The sequence below is a fragment of the Tetrao urogallus genome (assembly GCF_951394365.1).
Source record: "Tetrao urogallus genome assembly, chromosome: 21".
Classification (NCBI taxonomy): Eukaryota; Metazoa; Chordata; class Aves; order Galliformes; family Phasianidae; genus Tetrao; species Tetrao urogallus.
The window spans coordinates 2554770-2578982 of NC_136834.1; the positions used below are offsets into that span (position 1 = coordinate 2554770).

Below are 24213 nucleotides of genomic sequence, written 5' to 3' on the forward strand. Positions count from 1 at the left end.
CTTTGCTGCTTTTTCAGTGCTGGTGTTGCTTAGATATTAATCTTAGTCTGTGTAGAAGCTGCTGTCCCAGCTCAGCACGAACAGAGAGCATCTGGAGAGCTGCTCTGCCTTTGGGACAGCTAGCACAGCTACTGACATGGGATTTTCTCCTGTGGATGTGCTGATTCATTGTCAGTAGGAGCTGGTGGGGTGTTTGACCTTTGTGGCCTTTTTGCTTTAAGGCACTGGGGCAAGGTTACAGCACAGGGCTTTTGCCATCACTGAGGAAGGTGAGTGTTGCAATTTGGGGTCATTCCCAGCTCCCTGGTCTCACGCCCTGTAAACAAGATCCGCATCCATGGCAGGTGAAGCTTGGTGCCCAAAAATCCCTTCCCCTTGTCTGTTGGGAGCTGAATTCATTACTAATCTTGTTCTCCTGATAAAAAATAGCACGTTGTGGTGTGAACTTGGAGGATGGTTATTTGTTATGCTCAGATGCTTAGGAAATGAGGATCTAGCTAATTGGATGCATTTGGGTATAATGATATCAAGTGGTCTGGTAAAGCTGTAATGAAGTCCTGAACGCTCTGCAGTCGTTTTCATTTCAGTTAAAGGAAGGCAGAGGAATTTCCTTGCTCTCCAGAGAACAGGCTGCCATCCCGATGCCCTGCCAGCTTCCTCTTCAGCCAGCTTCCTGTAATTTTGCAGCAAGAATGTTGGGATTGCATATGTGTATTTAATGAGCATTACAAAAAAGATGTCTGGGAGAGATGTGCCCAGCAGGAAGCTGTGCTGGGAAGCAGAGTTGGGCTGATTTTAATCGTGGTGTCATGCACTCTGCCTGTGGGTGCTGTTTGCTGTAATCTCCATCCGTTCAGACCGCTGGTATCGATGCTGGCACGTGTGGCATCCCAGGAAGGATAAAAACCATCTCTGCAGGTCCAGGTTTGTTTCCTTATCTCCTTTCTTAGGGAAGCCTTTCACAGCTAAGCAGCACCATCAGACACAGGGCCTGTCCACCTCCTGCAAGCGTGGGAGACCAGGCAAGGCTGCCTGGAACTTCTGCACCTGCAGGGATGCATAGATACCTGCAGATCACAGAGAACACCAGCAGGCTTCCTGCAGCTCCTGCCTTGGCAAAGCAGGTGCTCTCCTACACTCTGAGCTGCTTGCACACAGCTTGTCTTCCTCCAGATCTTGCAGTAAGATCTGTGCCTGTGATTATTCTGTGTGCTGGAGCTCCAGAGGATTGAAATCAGGATTTGATAATTGGGTTATTTATAGTTGAAGGGAAAAAAAAAAACAACTTTTCTAGGAGGGCATCCATTCTTGCACTTCTCAGCTGACATCCTCCAGTAGGTTTTGCACATTATTTAAATAGTAAATAAAAGCTGCTGGGAAATGCACACCACCATCATCTTTGCTTCTGAACCTTTACAACAACGGATTTCTTGTGTGAACCTGTTGAGCCAAGAGTTCACTTCAGTTTTGTCACCCCCAGGTGTCCCATTGTACCTGGTCTGGTTGTGTTCCTGTTTGCTTTTCCAGCACATAACACTTCTAGGGTGTCAGGTGCTTTCTGTTCCCCATCTGCTGCTCTGGTTTCCTAGCTGTAAGGCTTTTGCTTCCCCCAGTTTGGGCATGACTCAGGGCTGTGAAGCTGGAAGCCTTTGCTTGCCTGCAGCACTGCATAAAGCTGGAAATGATTACCTGTGCTTGCTGACTATTGATGCTCTAGTTTGGAAAGGACCCAACTCACTATATTTTTTGTTAGTTTTGTTAATTTGTTTTTAATGCAACTCTCTTTGTTTTCCTTAATCTTTGGGAATTTGTAAATTATCTGCTGCATAATGCAGTTTACTGATGGGAGCAGCACTTTTGTCTGAGTGTTTCGGTTTCAGGCTCTCTTTGTCATAGCATTGACCCTAAGAGGGATTTCTGACACTGGAAAGCTTGTAGAGCATCTGCTAGCACAGTAACTGGAAGTTTAATTTGAACTTGGTTTCTGCTGAAGGTTGACAGCCCCAGGATTTTCTGAAGCTGCTTCATCAGGGAAGCTGCCAAAAGTGGAGTGATGCTGCCTACTGCCATTCTTCTGGTGGTGAATTAGTTGTCAGAGTGAGTTGGAAGGCAAAACCAGCACCTCTTCCTGAAATGTGGGGTTATTTCTTAGAAAATAGGGTCTGGGGCTTTGCTTTGCAGCAGCTGCCATGGGTTTGGTGGTCACAGCCTATAAACCATCCAGGGAGTCAAACTGCATGCAGCTGCTCCTTAAGATGGATTTCCTTCACTTTATAGTTCTGTCATTGTTACCCAGTAATGTTACATGTCCTTTATGGCTGGAGATTCAATATTTCAGCCTGTCATCAGCAGTCAGTCCTGCTCAGTGGTTGTGTTGGACTAGATGATCTTAGTGGTCTTTTCCAATCTTAGCCACTCTGAAATGTGTTTGCTGCCCCAGCAGAGGTGAGTCTCCTTGCTTTGGTGATGGTGGTGGTTGAGCATTTGTTTGGAGCCTTTTGTCCACATGCAGAGGAGGCTTGGTGGTGAGCTCATTCTGAAGAGGTGTGCAGCCTGCTTCAGAGCCCTGCAAAAACCACGTCCTTGCTGTGGAGCTTTCTGATACAGTGCTTTGTGTAGAGCGACGTGCAGGGTTTGCACGTAGCGCACAGTTTATATTTCTGATGCTGTTGGTTCTTGTTGGTTTCAACCTCAGTGTTGTCTTTTTTCCCCACTTGAAGCTGTGAAGTGGAATGCCATGGCCAGCTCCTCAGACAGTGAAGATGACAGTTTCATGGCCGTGGATCCAGAAGAAGCTGTGGTCGAGGGGACAATGGAGCAAGATGAGGAGCCGCGTGCTGAGCTGGAGGTGGAGGAGCCCAGGCATAACAGATCCATGTTGGAGCTCCCCGAGGAAGTTTTGGAGTATATCCTGTCCTTCCTTTCCCCCTATCAGGAGCACAAAACTGCTGCCCTTGTCTGCAAACAGTGGTATCGACTAATCAAAGGTACAAACAGCTGTAGTGAGAGTGCATTTCTTGTGATGGTTGGAACATGGATTTGTGTTCCAGCTGCTCTGTGTTTCGCTTTAGACTCACCTGTTGTTTTCCACTTGAACTCAGAAACTTTATTTCAGCAAAGTGTCTCAAAACAGCTGACACTGTTGATTCCCTCGCTGAAGCATTGCTGGTAGCTCTGGTGCTGCAGAACAGAGCTGGGTATTCTCTTTTTGAAGTAGGAAAAAGCAAAACCCTAAGCCCCCTACAACAAAGTTGCTCACTGATTGCTGCTTTTGAGCACTACCTGTGTGCTGCTAACGTTGACCCTGCATTCAGCCTTCTTCCCTGGCACGTGCACAGCAGACTTCCATTCCCAGCATCCCATGTCTCATGTGGCTGCAGTTGTGCACTGTCTGCAGCTTGCTCAGTAATTACATTCCCAAAGGTTGTGCTTTTGGTTGGAAACCAAACCGTGTCTGATTCTTACAGCTCTGCTGAAGATAAGTGGCAAAGTATAAACTGCATCTACATTAATACAGATCTACATATTCAGACTTTCTGAAAGGGTATCTGTGAGACACAAATGCTTCACTGTGCTTCTGTGCAGCATTAATTCTGAAGCCTTATGGGGATATTTTAATGCTATACAGATATGATACAACAAATAGTTTTACTTGGATCCTTGTGCAAACTCTGCCTCTTAGCTCCCAGTGTTCTGGACACACTAGGTGATTTCTGCTACCTTAGACTGTTGGCCATGCAAGTTTTGAGAGCAAGCTTCATAAAAACAGGCAGTTTGGAGGAAAAACCACGGCTAGATCTGTGGGAAATTAATCAGGTTGCTGCATTGGGGCAGCTTGTTTCTTCTGGAACATGCAGAACAGGTGTCAAGTGAGAAATGTCTGCATTCTGCCCCTGGCTCTGCATACAGTTGGCAGGTGTGTGGGGCAATGTCTCAATTGTGGCCTTGTTGCACATGTGAGGCGTTGCTCAGATTCCAGGGATTCTCTGCTTTGCCCAGTGTTCAACAGGCTTGAACAAAAACACAGCTACTTCACAAGTAAGCATTGCACCATTTCTTTGGCATCATTTTGGGTCAGCGAATGCGCAGTGCTCTGTGTGACTGCTGGCTCAGCAATCTGCATCCTTTTGCTGAAAAGTTTTCAAGTACCCGTGGCCTTGTGTGGCTGCTTTCTCACACATCCTTGTTCCTGAAGCAGCCTTCAGAGGTGCGAAGGATGCAGCTGGAATGAGCCAGCACCCGGTGAGTCACCCCGAAAGAGGCTGTGGGAAACATCCCTGAAGTGCAGGGAGAGGGAAGAGCAGCCTGTGGCACTGCAGAATCATCCATCTGGAGCCTGCTGGGTGGTGCTGGGCAGCTGCAGTGTTTTTTACAGTGCATATTGCTAACCTGTGCCCTGCGAAGCAGAGAGGTCACTTGAGGTAAATGCCCAATCTGTTTTCTTCTGGTTAATTTTTCCTGTTTGTCAGGATGCATCTGCTTTGAACCCTATGGTTCAAGTTAGGTTTCCCACATGTCTCTTGGGGACCAGCTGCTGCAGGACCCACGGCTTCATTTTTCAAAACTTCCTGCTGTGTATCCCGGAGTGTGATTTCTTGCTGGGGGTGTTCCTGGCACAGGGCATGCAGTGAGCAAACTCCTGGGAAAAATCTCAGCAGGTTCCGGTGCCTCAAGTGCATTTGTTGCCTGTGCCCAGCCACCAGCAAGGACTGGTGCAGCCCTGTGACACCAGGGCACAGCAAGGCTCAGACCAGCTCAGATCCACATGCGGTCAGTGAAGGCCTTTGCTAGCACCCAGGCACTGCAGCTAAAAGCAGAATTTGCTCTGTGTGCTTTCTCAAAACCAGTACTTTGCTGCACGTGCATGAAGGGCTGCATTTTCTCCCCGTGTTCCTGCTCAGAGCACTTTGAGGCAGCAGGGATGTGGCTGAGTGGTGAGCAGATGCTGTGGCCACAGAGCATCTGTTGAGCTGCTGCAGTCAATCAGCAGCAGGCCACTTTCTTCCCACAGCAACCAGCCTCTGACTTCTCAGTACAAGCACAGTCATATGCACTCTGTATGCTGAATGAATTGTGGCTAGAGTGCTGGCCTACTCTGCACAGGAGCTGGAGCCATCTCCAGTAGCCAGATCCATGCCTTGGAAAGCAGAAGGAAAACTTTCAACAAAGACTTGCTGCCTTTTATCTCTGATATCTCCTCTTTTATTTATTTTTGGATTCTTGTCTGGTAGCTGCATGCATTCTCTTCACAGTTCATTATTGCATGTTCTTTGTGTCCTCAGAGGTCCGTTAAGGGAAGGGCAGATGCTCTCTGGGCAGAAAGGTGTGCAGCAGTTTGGGTGTGATTGGGGACAGCAACTTTGCATTGCAGCTGAGTGAGACAAAAGGACCTAGAAGATGTATCAGAAAGGTAATAGGCTTTAAAGTAGTGGGAAGCTAGTTCAGTGCCATGATTCTTGTAGGCAGTTAAACATTGGGAGAAATGTGAGGTGTCACATAGCAGAAATGTAGCAGATAAGTTCAGTGATTGCTGATTTCTGCAACTGTTTATTCTCTTAAATCCTCTGAATTTCTACCAGCATAGTTAAAATCTAAATGCAGGATTGTTTAATAATTGCTATCATGCTGCTACTCACTACACATCAACGTGATAATTCATTTATTTTGGCTCCTCCAAGCTCAGTGCTTCTTACAGAGGCTGTCATGCACTTCTTATTAGAGCTGTATGTGCTGGATTTGGATGTGCTTGTGCAACCGTGCAGACACATTTTGTTCCTAACATGCCCCAAATTCTGCTGACATCTTGTCTTTCTCTAGGTGTGGCCCATCAGTGTTATCATGGCTTTATCAAAGCAGTGCAAGAAGGAAACATTCAGTGGGAGAGCCGTACTTACCCTTACCCAGGAACCCCCATCACGCAACGCTTCTCACACAGTAAGTAACTGCCCAGCAAAGCTCCTGATCGACCACAGAAAGCTGTCGTGAGGCATTTTGTCACCTGCTGCACGTGGTGCTGTGTGCTGGCACTTCATTTCTTAGCTTCTGAGCAGTTAGCTTGGAGGAGGCTGAGCGTGGTGTGCCTGAAAACAAAGCACAAAGGGCTGCACCTGAGACGTATTGAAGCAAACTCCTTTCCTGTGGGTGTGATTTGCTGATAGAAGTCAGCAATTTGGTTGACAGCAGTGCTTAAATTATGTCTGCATTTTTGCCTTGCTTCTAAGTTTACAAGCTTATGGAACAGAGGAAGGGTTCCCATTGAGGGAAAGATATTTAAATAAAACTTGTTGTTTGTACTGCAGCAACACTGAACTGTGCCAGGCGCTGGATTAAAATATGACAAAAATTCAGTCCTTGTGGTTTTGTCGCTGGGTCAGAGCTCTGTGAGAGCTCAGCTCTTCCGGGGAGCAAACTTCACGTTTCAGGAGGTAAATAAACATGATTTAAGTGGTGTGATTCTAAGAGCAAGTAGTTGTAAAATTTTCATATTCCTGGGGAATAATTTATGAGGCAGCTGACACACAGAATATGCAGCTTCTTGCTAGGACAAGTCTGGGAGGCATTGTGCTGATGGCATTGTGCTTTTCAAGGATTTCATTGTCCTCCCCCAAAAAAACCTGGAAAATGGAACCAGAGTTTATTGCTCCTTTTTAGCAGCAGTTCTAATGATGTGCTTAGTGCTGATTGCAGGTTTGCATGTATTATCCATCAACTTGCTGGGGGGTATTTCATCTGCATTGGTTCCTCTGTGCGTGCTGCTCTTGCACTGGCTCTGGAATCATAGCATTCACAGAATGGCTTTGGTTGGAAGGGACCTCAGAGATCACCTGTTTCCCAACCCCCTCCTGCAGGCAGGGTTGCTAACCACTAAATCAGGCACTACATCAGTGCAGGGCCCCATCCAGCCCAGTCTTAAACACCTCCAGGGATGGGGCATCAAAGCTGCTGCTTTTAGAGCCTGTGGTCTGTATTAGCCTCAGTGTTTGCCAGCGTCCTGGCTCTGGTCAACGCTTGGTTAGTAACAAAGCATTATGAATGTACTTTATGCATGGAAAGCTAATCTGGATTAACTTGTTTGCTGATTTAAACTGCTTTTTTGCTTTTTGTTTTTTGTTTAAATTTTAAATTTCAACAGTTCTCCAGATCTGTGAAATCTGTTTCCCCTGCGGCAAAGCTGCATGAGTTTGTGGGTGGATTCCAATAGCAGGGCTTGGAGGGAGGTTTGATCAAAGCTGGGCTGGGCTCAGATGCCTTTTGGAGAGCAGCAACAAATCATTAATCACAATGCAAAGAATCTTGGAAAAACTATGATCTCAAACACTACTGTGCTGCGAGCGGAGGCGAAGTGGGAAGGGGAGGACTGGGACGGGGTGCAGAGGAGGACTCACAAGCCATTTCTTAGGGATGACCTGCCAGGTTTCATGGGAAAACGTCATCTGCCAGGTATGAGTCCTTTGAAGTCAACAGGCAACGGTTACTGGCATCAAAGGTTTGGCTAGGCCTGCTGCTTTTCCCAAGATTTATTAGAGATATCTCAGAAGTGCTAATAAGGAGCCAATATTTAACGTGACAAGTAAGGAAATTTTAAACAGAGGTCATTGTCTCCGATAAATTCCGAAGAACTGAATAGAAAAAAAACCTGTTTGATAAGGAATAATTAATGTAAGTCGCTGGAATTTTACAGAGAGGAAGCATTTGTCAGGTCTTTGATCATATGACAAGTTTGGCTGATAACAGACTTTATGGATGGGCTGTAGGTTGGCTGAAGGATTTAACTGAAGCTGCACAACACTGCAGTTCTCAGTAATGCTATTCCTTGAGATTTAAGCACGCAGGCTTGCTGATACTCATAGGTTTCTGAGGTGAGCAGCAGGTAATTTTGTGAAAGTGTAAACTTGGAAATAGTTGTCTAATTGTCTTCTTTAGCTGGAGTGCGTAAACCTATGGAGATCATAGCAGCAGGGTGACTCATGCAGTTAAATCACTGGCCACAGACAGAAAGTGATGTCAAAAGGTGGAAGAATGCAGGAAAGGAAAGGCCTGAATGGAATGTCGACCGTTGAGCCAGAAATATTCTTCCTTTGATGGAAGAGGTGGTTCTGCAGTGACTGTGTTTAAGTACTGATTTTTCCATGCAGACTGGGGAGCTTTGTACCAGTGTAGTGACTAATTAAACAAATTCATCCTGAGATGACAGAGGTGAAAGCTGGAAAACTGTTGGTGTTATAGGAGGGGCAGCTCCTTTCTCAAGAGCAAGGGGACCCAGCAGCAATGGCTTTCTTTGTCTCTAAGCTTTGCTGAATATATTACTGCCTTCTGACTCTCCCTAAGCTGAAAGCAGCAGGAAAATAATGAAATTGTAAGTCTGGGGTTGTTATAGGAGACAGGTAGCTTTCACATTTCATCTCTTGGCTGAACCCCTCCTTCAGCGACTGCGTTTGTGGCGCTGCATTTCCTGTCCGTAGCTGAAGTGCACTTCCAGACATGTCTGAGCTCTTTCAAACTGGGGAAGTGATCTCAGGAGGTGACAGAGCTGTGTACAGGGACAGTTTTAAAGCCATTACGTAGGAACATGACAATGGTCAGCAGTAAGGCTGCAGTGCTATTGTCAACTGAAGCCACGTATCAATGGGAGTTCAGCAGCCTGCTGACTTTTCCCCTCTCTCTGATGGGGAATCTGACCTCTGAATTTGACTCCTGTACATGTAGATTACCTTTTTTTTTTTTAATGTACTTGATGGTGAAAAAGTCAGTGCCCTCTGATTATCATAACGGGCATCTGTGTTGCATTTCAGTTTCCTTTCCCACTTGCAGCCTGCTGGTCTTTATTTTGCTTCTCTCACACTTAGGGTGCAAATCTCAGATGCTTTGTTTGTGGCTGTTGTGCAGCACAGAGGGAAAACAGGGAAAACCTCTTCCTCCCTGGGTCTGTTCTACCCTCAGAAAGACTGGTATCAAGCTGGTGTTTTCACCTGTGCTTTTTTTCAAGCTACCTGCCTTCCTTGGCATCAGAAACTTTGAATGGTGCACTGAGAAGAAGAAGGGAAGCACAGCCTAAATTATTTCGATCTAGGATTAAAATACATGCCGTGTGGACATCACGGTGCCTGGCTCGCTTGGTTGCTCTTTTGAATCCAAATAGAGGAGAAGAATGCTGCCACCTCCCCTCAAAATAATAAATGAGTTGTGCTGTGTGAAACCAGGAATGCCAAGGGCTTGGTGTGGGGAGGAGGAGGGAGGCACTCAACCTGTCATGATTAGGCAGCAAGTAGGCCTCCAAGGGTGCCACAAAGCTTTCAAGGAACGTTGGTCCTGTTTGTTACTTCTTCCCTGCTATTCCTATCCTGCTCCCAGTAGAGGTGCTGGGAGCCACGCAATCTCCTGTTTTTTACCAAGGCAGTTTATATCCCAGCCCAGGTAAATGTTGAAGCCCGCACAGTCGCTCTGCTGCTGTTTTACCCCCACCCAAAAAGCAGCTCCTCGGGTACTTTGCATGGTGTGTAGGTGTGTGCTGCACACCTTGGCGAGATGTGGTTTGAGATGAAGGCTTCAGCTGCAGGCGAGGGCCCCGAGGTGCACACAGAGAGCTGGGTGGTCTCACACCACCAGGGCCAGCTCAGGACGCTGCCCTCATGCATCCCCATCCCACTCTTCCCCCAGTCCTGCTGTGTGGCCAGCTGCTGCAGCAGCAAAAAGCCAAGGGCGTGAGGGCTGCTGGCTTTTCAGCAGGCTCTCAATAGGAGAAGCAGGTGATCTGCATGACAAGCCCTTGGTCACACAATAGGGCCCTTGGCAAAGGCGCTGCTCCTCCGCAGAGCTGCAGCATTGTGCTGGGTTACCGTTGATTCGTTTGCTGGGATGGTGAGATGAATGTCTGTGTGTACGGCCGGGTGGGCTGCGTTAAAGGGCTGCTTCTCTCTGCAAGGGCTGTCCCAAAAGGCTGCTGTGCTGGGTTGTTGGAAGCCAGGGATGCTCTTCTGGTCTGGAACAAAGCTTTTTCTATTGTACCAAACTGGTGCATCAGCACGTTTAGTCCTTTCAATCCACATCTTCCTCACTCTGTGGTGTGGGGTTTTTTCCTGTCTTGTGTTGGTACACATTCCTCAGGAACAGTCCTGTGTCCTGCCAGGCCAATTAAACCTTTTTATTTTGGAACTTGTGAACAGCTGCCTACAGTGAGTGATGTGGAGAAAGAGAAGGAACTGTGCAGCTTTCACCCCTACACATACATACCTTGGCTTATATTTCAGCACGCAATACTGGCTGCTTGTCACAACTGCTGTGCTGATCTTACAAATACACACTGAACTTGAATTTCTTTCTTGCTTCTTGGGCTTTTTTATTGAAGTTGCCCTGCCCTCCTGCTTCCCTTGACCTTGCAGCTTGCCTTGTGCTGGTTATTTACGGTGCTGCTTGGTCCCAAGTGCCCTGGAGGGGCTTCTGCATGCCCTCGCCCCAGGGCCACATGCTACTCCGTGCCTGAACTTTGACTTGTTCTTTTGCCTTTCTGCTGCATATTTTTCAATATATCACTTGTCACTGTGAGGGTGATGTCTTCTTCCCCCATCCAAACCTCAGCTCATGCCCCTTGGCTTTCTCAAAGCATAAAACACTGCCGCTTTCTCCTACGTGCTGGTGGATGTATGGATGGATGTGAGTTACTGTGATTGCTTCCTACCAAACTTGATAGTAAATGAAGGAATCTCTGTGCAGGCACAGCTCGTGTTATATGTTATGTTAGATATTGAGCACTTTGCTGAAGGCTCCTATAGAGGTTCTCATAGCTGTGCAGGGCTCAGATGTTGTATGCAATCAGCAGGGCTAGTTGTGTGAGAGGGGAAATGCAGAAACAGCAATGCTGCTCATGTTGTCTTTGATGTTAATCTCAGTGCTTCGGTTTTTTGTACACAGTCCTGTCTGCTCTGTGGATGTTTGATTTACAGAGGTGCCTGGGTACCACAGACACCAAGGTGGCCAAATGCTGTTGTTTGAATTCTTTTACTGCTGAGTTTGGTTATGGGCCAAAAGTTGGCTTTTTCCTAAATATCTGTGAGGGGCTCAAGCACTCTGTTCCCTCTTCCTGCTGCCTAATCCTTCTCCCTGACAAGCAAAGGGAATGTTCCTGTAAGATGCCTGTGTTTCAGTGGTGCCTAATTGTAATGAGATAAGGTGAAATGCTGTCAGCTTTGGAAAAAGAGAGCAAGTGACCGTGTTGAAGCACACAGGACCGTTGCCTAGTAAATCTTGGCAGCCCCGTAAGCAATATGGAACAGCTTAGAGAAGGTAAGCATGCTGAATGTGTTAATCGTAGCTAATCTAATTAACTGCAAGCTTCTAAGGCAGCTTTCTTTGCGTTTTCAGGAGCAGCTCTGAAGGAAAGGATAATCGTCTTAGGTTCTTGCTGGAGTTGGTTTGGGTTACTCCTGACCCAACTGATCAAGGTTGCTGCAGCTTGTTGGCTTTTCCCTCACCTGAAACTCAGGGGGGAAAGAAAACAAATTTTTGTGCACCAAAAACGTGAGGATGAGAGAATGAACTAATCCATGGTTTCCTTCCTCCTAGGTGCATGTTACTACGATGCCAACCAGTCGATGTACGTGTTTGGAGGCTGCACGCAAAGCAGCTGTAATGCTGCCTTCAATGACCTCTGGAGACTTGATCTGAACAGCAAGGAGTGGATCCGGCCCCTGGCATCAGGTGAGAGCCTGCAGGGCCGTGCAGCCCTCCCTAGCCCTCCTCCAGCTGCCCCGCTGCCAGAGCCTTCATCACCACTCACCTTGCCTCCAGGCTGAGTGGTCCCAGTGAGTTTTATCAATGAATGGTTTTCAGATGACATCCTGAACACACATCTGTTGCCTGCAGCAGGGTGCTGTGAGGCAGATTGAGTTGTTTCTGGTTTTCATCTTCATCTGCAGAAGCTATTCAGCACCAGTTCATGACGTGCATGATGAGGGACATTTGACTGCAGTCATGAGAGCTCATGCTGATAAGAGTTGTTGTCCCAAAGCTGAGATTTTTGAGTATCTCTGCTAGTTGCTGCTTAGGTATTTGGAAGAATGGATGAGACGTGCCCATGCTGGCAGCCCAGAGCAACCAGGAAAACATGGGAAAGCGGGTACATTCCTGCAGCCCTCGTGCCTAGAGCAGGAAAATGCCACCAGTTGTTTCCCACACTGATTTTAAACTCAAGACGTCATGCACGAGGTGCTTGCTTTTCATGGGTTTTTGAATTTGGCTAACATAATTTTTGAAAAAAGCAGAATTTTGAGCAGCTCTTGGTGATGTGGAGCAAGAAGTGAATATAAAGCTAGTCGCTTGGGTAAAAGCTTTACATTTAATGAGGGAGAAACGAAAGGAAAAGGAGCTCAGCATTCACCATGCCTTCCTTGCTGGGTCTGCTTGGATGCAGACTCCTGACCCTGCTTCATGTGCTGGGTAAGTACTGAGGATTACTTGATCATTGTTTAAAGCTGTATTTTCCTGACTACTTTTTTTTTTTTTTAACGTGAAATCCTACAAGATCAAGATGTTTCTGTGTTCAAATGTTACCTGGGAACTTTCCAGATGCTACTTTGTTAATGCAACTTGGTGCTGGATGATCACTTTTGGGAAACAATTCTGCCCACGCTTTGATGTTTCAATGTGATTTTTGAATCTGCACATCCAGCACATGATGTGGGCAGGTGAGAGCTAGACAGGCATGGGCTTAAAATGGAGGAAGAAAATAACCCCCAGCGCTCTCGCTCTTCCTCCTACTGTGCCGTGGTGCTCGCCTGCTCCTTTCCCCCTGCTCAGCTGGAGAAGAGGCCACGGGTAGCATAAACAGGATGCTGGGTTGTGCACACCTCTGCTCTGACCCAGGCCAGCTATTCTTGCAGCCCAGCAAGTTCTTCCGTCAGACTGAATGTGGGGCACAGCTCGCCTTCAGCACTCACACCGTGTTAATGAATCCAACCGCCAGCACCCAGCTCTGCATCCCAGACACCCTGCTGCTATTTCACAGAGTGAAATTCCCGCTGCCTTACTAACAAATAGAGCTGTTAAAAAGAACGAGTCCTGTGGGAATATGTGTCAGAATTAAGTCCCATGGGAAGATCCCCCGAGGAAATATTTCTGCATGCTGTCATGAGTGCACAGGGCGAGATCAGATCGCAACTGAAACTTCAGGGCAGTCTCAGTGAACAGAGAGAGCTCTTGTTTGTCAGTCTTCAGAGAAGATGAGTCACCCGTGCCTGTGCTGGTGGTGGTTTCTTGCACATAGCTGCTTTTTGGTGCCCTAACCAAAGCGTTGGCACCCGCTGCCTGGGAAAGAATAGTGACTGGAGGGGGCAAAAGCAGAGAGCTTTGAAACTTAAGAGTCAGATGTAAATAACACGAGAGGGATTTTAAAAGGAGAGCTGACATTGATGAATGAATGCTTGCTCTGGCACAGGGTGTGTGTAAGCTAATTGCTGGTGGAGGTTGAGGAGGAATTCCCACCCCGTTTCTGCAGGTCACTGGCTCTGCACACTCTGTGTAGTGGTTGTTCTCCAGGAGATGATGGTGGCTTCTCCTCCAGGCCCGTTCTGGCTCGGAGAGGTTTGATCGTGTGTAATTACATATGCCCTTATAAATCATGGGCATCTTATCTAATGAGAGCCATGGGGTAGCCTAGAGGCAGCCAGAGCGTGGTGCCAGGTCTGTGCTGAACGCCTTGCAGCCAGCAGACCAGTGCTGTGCCACGTGTGAGCAGGAACAGCCTCATCCCTGCCCCTTTCCAAAGGGCTTTTCCATGAGAAAGCTCCCTTTTTCGTTGTTTGTGCCTGTTGTTTTTGTTTGGGTTCTCTTATGGGCAGACATTAAATGAGATGACATCAGAGCTAAGTAATTTACCTCCAATCTGAGCTGCTGCACTGAATCTGGGAGTAAATATTTAGCCTTCAAAGCAATAATTAGCCTATGCTTCTTTAGTCTTGGAGACGGGGGAGGGAGATAATTGCTTCAAAAAAAACCTAATTTTTGAGGTTTCAAAGTACTTTTTGCTTACATCTATAAGGATGGCATTGACTTTCTGCTTATTAGACTGGAACGGAGCAAGAGAGTCAATGCCTACCTTTCATGTAGCTCTTTTTGCTGGTGGGGTGTAATGCCTTACAAAGGCGAGTAGGCAGCAGGCTCTTTATTTTAGAAACGTGAACAGGAATGCCTCTGAACTCTCAGCTGCCATTTCCTATTAGGCTCGGTAGGCCTAGCAGGCAGGTGCTGTCCTTGCTGAGCACTTTTCCCTGGTGTTGGGGATCCTTTCGTTGCCTTTATTTGCATAGTTAATCAGAATCTTCTTTGATTTTTGGCCATTCTGTGCAGAGAGAAACCTGATCAAGGGCTGGAGGTGGTATAAGCTGGAGTTTGTTTATCCAGCTGGAGGCAAGGGTTTGTCTCAGCTCTGCCACTCAAGCTACAGCATGCTGCTCTTGCAATGAGGGCACAGGCTTTGGTGCTGACAGATCTTTGGTGCTCCCTAAATATGAGTTCTCATGTGGCTGAAACAGTCATGGAAGAAACTTGAAGCCAGTCAGCGCTGAGACTCACAGCCTTTGGTGTGATGGAGCTGCACGTAGCCACGTGATGAGAGCTTTTTTTGTGGTGATGCTGAGGCGTGGAATTGGCCAACCCAGCACTATGCTGCCCTGGCAGCAGGGAAGAGTTGTTCTTTTCCTTTGCAGGTTTGTAAAACACTCTTTGCTTGAGACCCCCAGTACAGTCTTGAGACCCAGTACAGTCTCTGTACTGTGGCAGGTCCATGGGGAGGCTGCCTCAGCCATCAGCACTGACCCAGACCCATCAATGTTCCCCCTTGGTGTTTCACATCCACATCATCCTCAAACTGCAGCAGATAATTTATTGGCAGAATTGAGGGCACGTCTCCAGGCAGTTTCCCTCTGGCTGCCTGTGCTATTTCAGACTCCTGAAGCAACTGTGTATTTCTGCAGACTTTCTCCCTTCCTGCATTTGTTGGTTTATGTTCCTCACGAGTCCTGCTCTTGGCCTCTGCCTGTTGGAGCCATGTGCTGAGCTGGGAAATCCCTTTTTTAAATCAGAGAGAAGAATGCTGGTGGCTTTGCCTGTGCTCCTGAGGGCTTATCGATCAGAGGTGGAAAGCCTTTTTTAAAACAGCCTTTTACAGCACTCATAAAGCAAGGAATGACAACGTAAAAAAAGCTCTTTGCAGGGAGAGGTATGCTAGCCAAAATCTTGAAGTCTGTGCGTCCTGCCTGCTGGGTCTGCTTTACCACCCTGGGCCAAGCACCATCCCTTACTTTGCTTTGCATTCTCCTTCCAGCTGCAGGAGAAAGCAAGAAGGACTCAGAAAATCACACACCCAGCTTTAAGCTGTGTTCCCCCAGCACCCTGCTCTCAGAGCAGCCTGGCAGCCCTGCCGCTCAGCTCTTCCTGTTTGCTGTGAGCAATCTGGTGTGCAGGCATCCCCATAGCCACCCTTCCTGCAGCAGGGCACAGCTCCCAGCACTTGCTTCCTGCTGCTTTCTACTCTGTGCAGTGAGATTGCCTTCATTTTTGCTGGGGAGACACGTCTCCTCTCCCCTGAGAGGCTTGAAGGCAGTGCTCTTTGTGTAGATGCTTTGATCCTCTCTGTACATTTTCAGACCTTGCCAAGATGCAGCTCCATGAGAGCAACTGGTCCTGTGCCTTACTGCTGCCACCTGGAACGAGCAGCCAGCTTTAGCACAAAGACTGTACTGAAAGCATTGAGTGTGATGCAGTAAGTGTGCAGCAGTCACTCTCACATCTGTTGCTCCAGCCCTGCTCTTTCCCCAGGTTTCACTCCGCTCCATACTTCGGCAGTGCTGGTTTCTGGCTTGAGTTTTGAGTCGGAGTTTTGGGACTGGGTTTCCCCTTGTGAGCTGGGGGGAAGGTGCCTTTGGTGTTTTGTCAACAGAAGGAGCAGACAAAAGGAGGTAGGGGGAACTGCTGTCACCTGTCCAAGGAAGCTGCACCAGATGTGGTCCCACTGTGGTGGGAGGCTCTCTTGGCTGCAGCACCAGATCTCTGCCCATTAGGTGAGCGTGTTGCCCTTGACAAAGCTGTCCAAAAACTTTGCCCCAAGCAGGAAGCTCTGTTTTCATCATCTCTTTTTGAAAAAACAGCAGTGAGTTTACAAAACAGTTGATGTAGTTTCATAACAGTAGGACTGATTTGGGGCACCTGAGTGCTCCTTGCAAAGCTGAGCGGAGACGGGGTGTAGCAGGGGCCCTTTGGGTACAGATTACATGGAGGTTGTGCAGCTGAGAGCCAGCAGGAACAAAGAGAGAACTCTCTGAATCTGTCCATCAGTGTAAATAGCACACAGGGCTACAGAATGGCAAAGGGATTGGTGGCATTTCTGAAGTAGAAGCAATTGTTTGAATAGTAGAAATGCTCTTTGGATTTGTTCGAAACCCATTAGTTCTGATGCCCTCCTGAGATAGTACAGACTTCCAGTTGCTGTCCTTGGTTGTGTGTTGCTTCTCCTTTCTAATAGCAGTCCCTGCTGAGACTCATTACTGAAATGCTCCAGTCTGACCCCGTGCTGTGATGCTTCTGTTCCCGTCGCAGGATGACTTGCCTTGGATTCATACAGTGAATGATCTAAGGCACGTTCTTGCTTTGGCCAAAAAAAAAAAAAGCAAGCAACATCCTGACCTGACCACTGCTGTGCCTCAAAAACAATGTTTCCCAGTCTGTGGACTGCTGCTGGTCTCTGAGATGCCAGAGTGCAGCCTGCGAGATGTTTGGTAATGAAGCAAACTTGTTTCCCTCCTTACATACATGGGAACCAGGAGAGTCAATTTGGAAAATAAACTTTCAGAATTTAGCCTAACTTGTTTCCGTTTACAGACAGCTGCCTTTGAGGGGAAGGCTGTAAAAAGATCTCTGTGTACATGTGCTTTTTTAAGTTCAGTGCAGTGTTGAGCAGACCTCTGTGATTGAAAGCACACCTTGTTTTTCAGTAGAAGCCTGGGATCACCTTAGGCACATTAAGGCCATGTCGTAGCTCCTGGCCTCCTGGGAATCAAAAGAGGTGAAAACCTGATAACTTGGCACAGAACAATGCCTCTAATTATCACTACAGCTACTGGCTTCAGGTGTCTGATCTGTCAAAGTAGAGCAGGTTAATGAAACAGATGGAAATTCCTTGCTGTATGTGAAAGCTGGAGTTGAAAAGCTGGAGTGGATGGAGCTGAGTAAAGATCTCATGGTGTTCACGCTGTCCTTCAGGACAGGCACTGTTGCAGCTCAGGTTGCTTGGAATTGCTTTTTCCACTTGTTCCTTCTTTGGGCTCATGGGTGATGGTGTGCCAGCTTTGTCCTCCAGCACGCTGCTCCCTGTGGGGCTGGAAGGAGCAGGAAGCACTGAGGGGGACCTTAGCAAAATGTTTGGCAAAGAGAAGGCAAAGTAGTTCTTCTAAAGCAAAATTGGAGTAACGAGAGAAATCCAGCTGATGGTACACACAGAAACCTTGCAAAGCTGGAGTTGTGCAGTGATCTGCTGCTCCCAGGTGCTTTGAGAGTGAAAACTGCAGTTGGGCAACACTTAAAACAATTTCAATTGCAAAATGCAATCTTGCAGAAAGTATACAAGCAGCTGGGTTTGCTACGTGTGAAAAAGCATCGCCTGTGCATGGAGGGCTGGCTTCCAGGAGATAATCCATTGCTGTTTAGGTTCAATAGGATTGCTCTGCGGCAGTGATTAAATGCTTAATCCCAGCAGGTTTTGGTTTACAACACACATCTATCCTCACTTTGATTTGCCAGGCTCTGTCTTCTCTTATTCTTGCTGCCCCTCGCTTGCGTTTAACCTTTGAAAGTATTTTCTTGTTGTCTGGATCTGTCTTCATCTGAAACATGTTCCCCAACACTGCAGTATCCAGGGCAGCTCTTTCCCTTGGCCAGCAGGACCTGGGGTCTTCAGCACGAGTGGGGAGCACAGATCTCAGAGACTGGAGAGACACAGCATGGGTTGCAACCAGCAGCAGTGCAGGAATTACACCTGGGATGTGCAGGTGGGAAGAGCCCGCAGGCTGGGCACACGTCTTTTCCCCCAACTGTTTGCCAGGATCTGTTCACCAAGACAGATGGGAAAAGAGCCCAAAGTCTGCTGCCTTCTTCCCTGGTTTTAATGCAGCTTCTGAATGCTTTCTGCCTGCAGAAGAGCCCACTGGAGAGAGCAAAGCCCTTAAACTTGTTGGCAGGTCAGTGTAATGGGACATGGATTTGGTATGCCCCTACCAGGGTTACAAGAAATATCCGTGCCTCCTATTTTTGTGCATGCAAACATTTGCAATATAGAAAATAGTGGAGCTCTTGGAAACTTGCTCATGCTCACTCAGTTTTCAGGGCAGAGGTTTAACCTGTTGCTGTTAAGTGTGTGTTTGTGTGTGCTTCTCAGCCCTTCCTCCCTTACAGAGAAGATTTCATCCCCTGGTGCTGTTCTGTGTCTGACAGCCATCCCCTTTCCTCCCTGGTGGTGCAGGCTGTCCCCTGTCCCAGCCCAGTTTGTCAGAGCTCTCCATATCAATGCCGATGAGCCACGTGTGAAGCTGCTTTTACATCAGCAGTCCAAAACAACTAGTGACTTCTCCTTTCCCATCCCTGCTCTCAGTACTTTGCATCCGTTCTGCCCTTACTGGAAGTTCAGCACATTTTTATCTGTGTGCAAAGCATGGGAAAACAGTCCCTGCTGTGGGAAATGCAGTCCTTGGAGCAACAGCCCATGTGCTCCCATCAGCACAGCTCTGCTACACTGTCAGCCGTGCAGGGAAATCTGCCTTACCCTCCTGATGCCCTCTTGGCCTGCCTCTGACAGTTGGCCCTGACGTGGTTGGAATACGCTGTGCTCTGCAGCTTGGGAGCTGTCACAGGGGGAAATGTGGTGGAGGAGGCTGGCAGAGAAGTGCCTGAAAGAGAAATGGATGGTTCAAGCAACTGTCTTACTTTCCTCTTCCCTTAGTGCAGGACTAAAAACGTTGACTTCTCTTTAAGACTGAACTGCAAGGGAAGAGCTGAGCAAGTGTTGGTGCAGAAATGGAGTCAGGCAGAGGAGATCCCACACCTCTACTCATCCTTGTTGAGCATTGGGGGGTACGTTTCAGTCTCAGCCCTCACTCATTTTATTTCCTCAGCCACATGCCAGAAAGCAGACCCCTCTCAGAACGTTATCAGCACAGATCTAGCAGCAAGGCATGAAAAATAGCTTGTTGCTTTAACCTTGTCGTATTTAGATTCTCAGAGAGAAGGTCCCCAGGCATGGATCCCTCCAGAGATTAATGGAGGAATTTTCCCACTCTTGCCTTTATTGGACTCTGGGAGTTTTGAGCTTCTCTGGTCCCCCTTTTCTCCAAGCAATGCACAAAGGTAGGAGCAGGGACTGCTGTTGGGTGATGTCTGACGTGTGCCACTTCTCAGCATTGTGGGCACTACGTGCTCATTTTAAACGTGACCCCAGGCCATCTGCCAATCATGCTGATGAGCATGCTGTACCAAAACTGGGGAAAACTATTTGTGGTTATGTCAGTAAATAAGAAGACCATGATCTGTAAAAATAGGTTCCTGATGCTGGGAGTCCTTATATAGACAAGCAAGTAATTGTGCCTCGTTAATGCTGACCACTCAGCAGCTCCCAATGAGTTTGGAAGCTTCTGAATGTCACTTGTTTGAGATTTGGGTGAAACTTTGAGCATCCACTGTTGAAATTCTGCGTATAAATCTCCATCCTGGAATACTCAGTGCACTGCATGCAAAAGCCAAGTGCTTGGAGAGCAATGTTTTCTAATGGCCTCAAAGTACAACCCTGCAATCTTTCCAACTGGTATTGCCATAAGCAGACATTAAGCCTGATTTTGCAAGAGCTTTTTTGCTGCTTGGCTATGCAGGGATGTTAACACAGCAGGTATAAAAGCTGTGGCAGGATGTCCTTGCAGCAGTCTGGCTATTTCCTGACGCTTGTTGCCACAAGAACTGTAGAGAACTTTATTTCTTCAGGATATCTGCTATCCTGACAGATTTATGTGAGATGCATCTCAGCCAGTTTGAGCTTGGAGATGTTGGAAAGGCTCTGCTCACAGGCTGTGCTGACACCTATCGGCAGGAGCTCCTGCAGGGAGGGAAAGCCTTGCAGCTCAGCGCAGGGCTTCCAGCTGCTGCTGTGCCTTTGCATTGAGGACCCTGTCCGCAGAGATCTCATCTGTCACACCTAAGATTGATTGTGCAGTGTTGATATTTTATTACAGCCAGCATGGTTTGCTTTCAGAGAGCTGGAAACGCTCACGCTTCATAGCCTGATTCTCCACCTTCCACAAGAACATCTGCTCTCTCCTTAAATCCGGTAGGCATGCGGAATGACAAAGCACTAGCTCACACTTGTCTGCAGTCCAAAGGTGAATCTTTTATTCCTTGCATGAAATATTTAGCAAGTTTGGCATTAAGTGCTGGAATTACTGGAAGAAGAGAGAGAAGTGTGGACAAAGCATAGAGTGCAAACCAAATGCTGAAAACAGGAGAGAGTGGGGGCAGTTAGGGACCTGCATGCAAAGCTTTCAGCAGGTAGTTGCATTTTCTTTGCAGGGCAGCTCTGAACTGAGCAGAGCCCTGCTCTTCCTAGGTAGAGCTGCTTGTTTTTATCTGGGGAGGCTGTTCTGACTGCGCACACGGGATGAGGAGAGGAATGTTTGAGGTTTTTGAGCCACTTAGTTGCCCTAACCTCACCAAATTGCACAGCAGCCATTTCCTGAGACACCAGCAATTTGGGGCTAGGCTGGAAAGAGTTCTCAGACTTGTGGCATTGCCCTGCTGTGTCCCTCCTGCTATGGCAATGGGACAGGAGCTAACTGGGAGTGTGACTTGAGTGAAAAGTGTGCAGCTCAGCACAGACTGAACACGCTCCTCTGCAAACCCACACATTCTTCAGTCCCTTCCCTACAGTTACTCTGTCATTACCACATTGCAGTCTGATACAGCAATTTCCATTCCTCCGTTCGCCTCCTGGAGAGAAGATGAGCGGCAGGAGCTGATCAGCCCTTTCCCTCTCAGCTCCTGAGCTCTTTAATTAGCGTTGGAGCTGCATTGTGTAGGATGTTGGACTGTTACTCATATCACTAAAAGTCTGCAGGGTATGGTATCACTGGGGCGGGGGGAAAACACGCAATAAAACTTAGAAAAGCTGGCTGGAATTCTGTTCCACCCACCTGGAGGGAGAGGGAGCTTGCAACAGCACTCCCTTTTAGGGCAGGGCCAGATTTGCATTTCCCAAAAGCAGGGGAGGTTGCAAAGAAGGGGATGGGGTGACCTCACTGTGAGCAGCACTCAGCACCTGGGAGTGACGCTGCAGTGACAGTGCTGTGAGAAACGTTCCCAGCCCAGGATGGGAGCAAACACAGCCCCTCCTGCACCATTGTGTGCCGAAATTGCAATGTAAATTGCACGGTGCAGAAATTGCATCCTTGTTTTCAGCTATTAGGAGGGAAGGGGGCAGAGCCCCGGGCGTTCTGGCACTCCTATCTTGTTGCTGTTTTGCTCAACGCTGCTGTTACTGTGTAAAGAGGTTTCTGATTAACGCTAGCAAAGAATGACTCAGTAATCCTGTTGCACAGGGTTCATAGGGCACTGCCGCTCCTTTTAAACAGCTTTATAGGCTGATGGGGCTTCACGCTTGGGCTGTGTGAGAATTTCCAGGACAAAGAAATGACTGTGACATTGCAAAAGCTCGGAAGTGACTGATCCTCACTGGTGAAGGTTTCTGACTTCTACATCCACACCAAGCACTGCAGGACTCTTGTCCTCTGTTTCAGCTCTGTGCCATGAGCCTGTGTCCTTGTCAGATGGGAGTTTGCTGTGTGACAGCTGTCCTGGACACCACGGGGGTTGGTGTACATAGCCCAGTTCTTATATTCTTGCAGAACACCTCCACTATTTCTGCACTGGTGCCCAGAGGGACGTGGGTTTGGTGGGCGTGGGTTGCTGGTTGGGTTGGATGGCCTTTGTGGTCTTTTCCAACCTTAATGGTTCTCTGAGATTCGTTACCCTGAGCAGCATCTTGCAGGCAGCAGCCACGTGTGCCTGCAGAGGGTTTGATCAAGGTGGGCTGTGCCTTTTGGGAAGGCATTTCAGGTCCTGCTCCATTTTTCTCTATCTCCTACAAGGCTGAGGTTGTGTCTGTGGTGTGGATCTCTTTTCTCACGTAAGAAACCCAGATTGGAGGGAACACTAAGTCACATGTGGCTTTAGTGAGGGAAGATGATACTTTCCTGGCTCTTAAACGCTTTAAGGTTTAGCAGTCCCAGTCCAAAGCCAGTCTTGAAAGCTATCTTAATGGCTCTCTTTGAACAACTGAGGACAGAAACAGGTGAACGTCAGACACTGGATCTGAGGTAGCTGCAGCAAGTCCTAAAGGATGCAGTTCCATTCTGCAGAGAGCTGGTGTGAGACCTGCATGCAGATGCCCACATTTCCCAGTAGAGTGGCCCTTTGTTGTCTCCTGGTCACGGTGCCAGGGCTGAGATTGCCTGAGGTGCTGATCTTCTGCCTCCAGACTTCTTGTCATCCTGCTCAGCACTCTGCTGGGGGAACAGCTTTCAAGCAAATCTGCAGACTACTGCAGAAAAATCCAGGCTGCGAAGCCAAGGGATTTTTTTCCTTCTCTGGTTTCCCTTCCCATAGAGGGAGAAAGATTTGGGGGGATTTCATGCTGTCAGACAAGACTCAGGATCTGCTGAGCAAGGCAAATTGTGCCCTTCCTGTCAGTGGGGCACGTTGTGAGGGTAATGCTTCAGAGAGTGTGCTGGGGGGGATTAGGTTTCCAGATAGGGCTCCCAGTTTGGTTCCTTTGAGTCTGCCAGCCTGAAGGCCGGGCTGCTGAATGCAATCCTGTCGTGCCATCAGGAGCTCTGCAAGAGAGCTGTGTGCTTGGAGCACTGTAAGTGCAGGCTGCCCTTTGAGCTGCTCGTTCTGCTGGCACTGATGGCGGCCAGATTGCTTTTTCTTTTCTCTTTCTGAAAGGAATTTGCCTTTGACCAATTCTTTGCAATCCTCTGGAAGCACAGCACAAACTCTTTGCAGCAAAAGCCAGCACAGCATTTTGTCCTGCTGCGGATGGGTTGTGCTGAAGCACTGTGGCTTTGTGGAGCTACAAAAAGTTTAGGAAACATGAGGTTACCAGCACGTGTAGCTTTTCATATCTGAGTGTTCAAGCTTAGCATCTCTCTGGCTTTTTTACCCTCATACACCCAATAACTCCTTCTGTATCTTCCCATCACCCTGGAATGGTGCAAATGCATGGCTTTACTCCATCTCCTCTCCTACAGCATTTCTCAAAGCGATATTGATCTGAACCAATTCTTTCATCTGGCTAATTCCATCACATCAAAAGCATCGTGCAGCTTTTCCCCTTTGTTTTTATTTTCATCTTTCGAGCTCCACTTCATGTTCATTGCCTGCCCTCTTTCTGGAGCTGCTCGGGGGCCGTGCTTAAAAGGCAGCCTGGAAACGCGTGTTGCACGTGCCCCTGCAGCAAGGTTTTTCTTTTGTTGCTGCTCGTGCTGCTCCAGTGGCATTAGAAGGCTGAATAAATGGGCTTTAAAAACTGCTTATAAGGACATATTGTGGATGAGTGGTGTTCAGAGCTCGCATCAGAAGCATTTCTCTTCCGCATGTCCACGGAAGCCGGAGATTTGTTTTGTTTGTTTGTTTGTTTGAAAAGTATCTCTCTGCTTGGTGAGCCAGGAAAATCCATCAGCTGGAACAAATAGCTCCATCCAGCATCTGGTCACTCATCCCTGCTAAATAAACAGCTCCAGCTGAAAAGAGATGGCTTCTTCTTTGTTTAGAAATAGTCAATTGTGCTACACCCTCTGCACGCTAGAATTTTTATCCTGGGGAGAAATAATCTGATACTGGGCTCGATGATGTTATCAGGTGCAGAGCTTGGAGACCCATATGAGCTTGTTAAGGAGGAGCTTCCATCATCTTGACCAAGGAGGCTGTCAAAACAGACACAATTAGCTAACGAAGCCTATCTGGGGGCACTGCCATCACTCAGAAGTTTCATTTGGTGGTGGGATAGCAGAGCTACGAGAGGAGGAAGCCCTCCTTTGCCAAACGTGCTTGGAACACCGCTCTGCCATGGCAGGGTGAGTCACTGCAGGCTGCAGCCATGTCCCTTTGATGTTGCTGCCGCCTGCCCCATCC

The 24213-nt window shown here is 47.9% G+C and overlaps 1 protein-coding gene across 1 annotated transcript in view; it reads left to right on the top strand.

Annotated features, from left to right (window-relative positions):
• Window positions 1-714: 714 nt before the first annotated feature.
• Window positions 715-24213, top strand: part of FBXO42 (F-box protein 42) — a gene marked incomplete at its 3' end in the record, with an annotated part of 29787 nt that continues 6288 nt past the window's right edge. The window contains exons 1-4 of the mRNA XM_079545608.1: window positions 715-924; window positions 2721-2987; window positions 5818-5934; window positions 11560-11694. Coding sequence (XP_079401734.1) covers window positions 2738-2987; window positions 5818-5934; window positions 11560-11694 — 502 coding nt within the window. The 5' untranslated portion in view covers window positions 715-924; window positions 2721-2737. The remainder of the gene's footprint in view (window positions 925-2720; window positions 2988-5817; window positions 5935-11559; window positions 11695-24213) is intronic.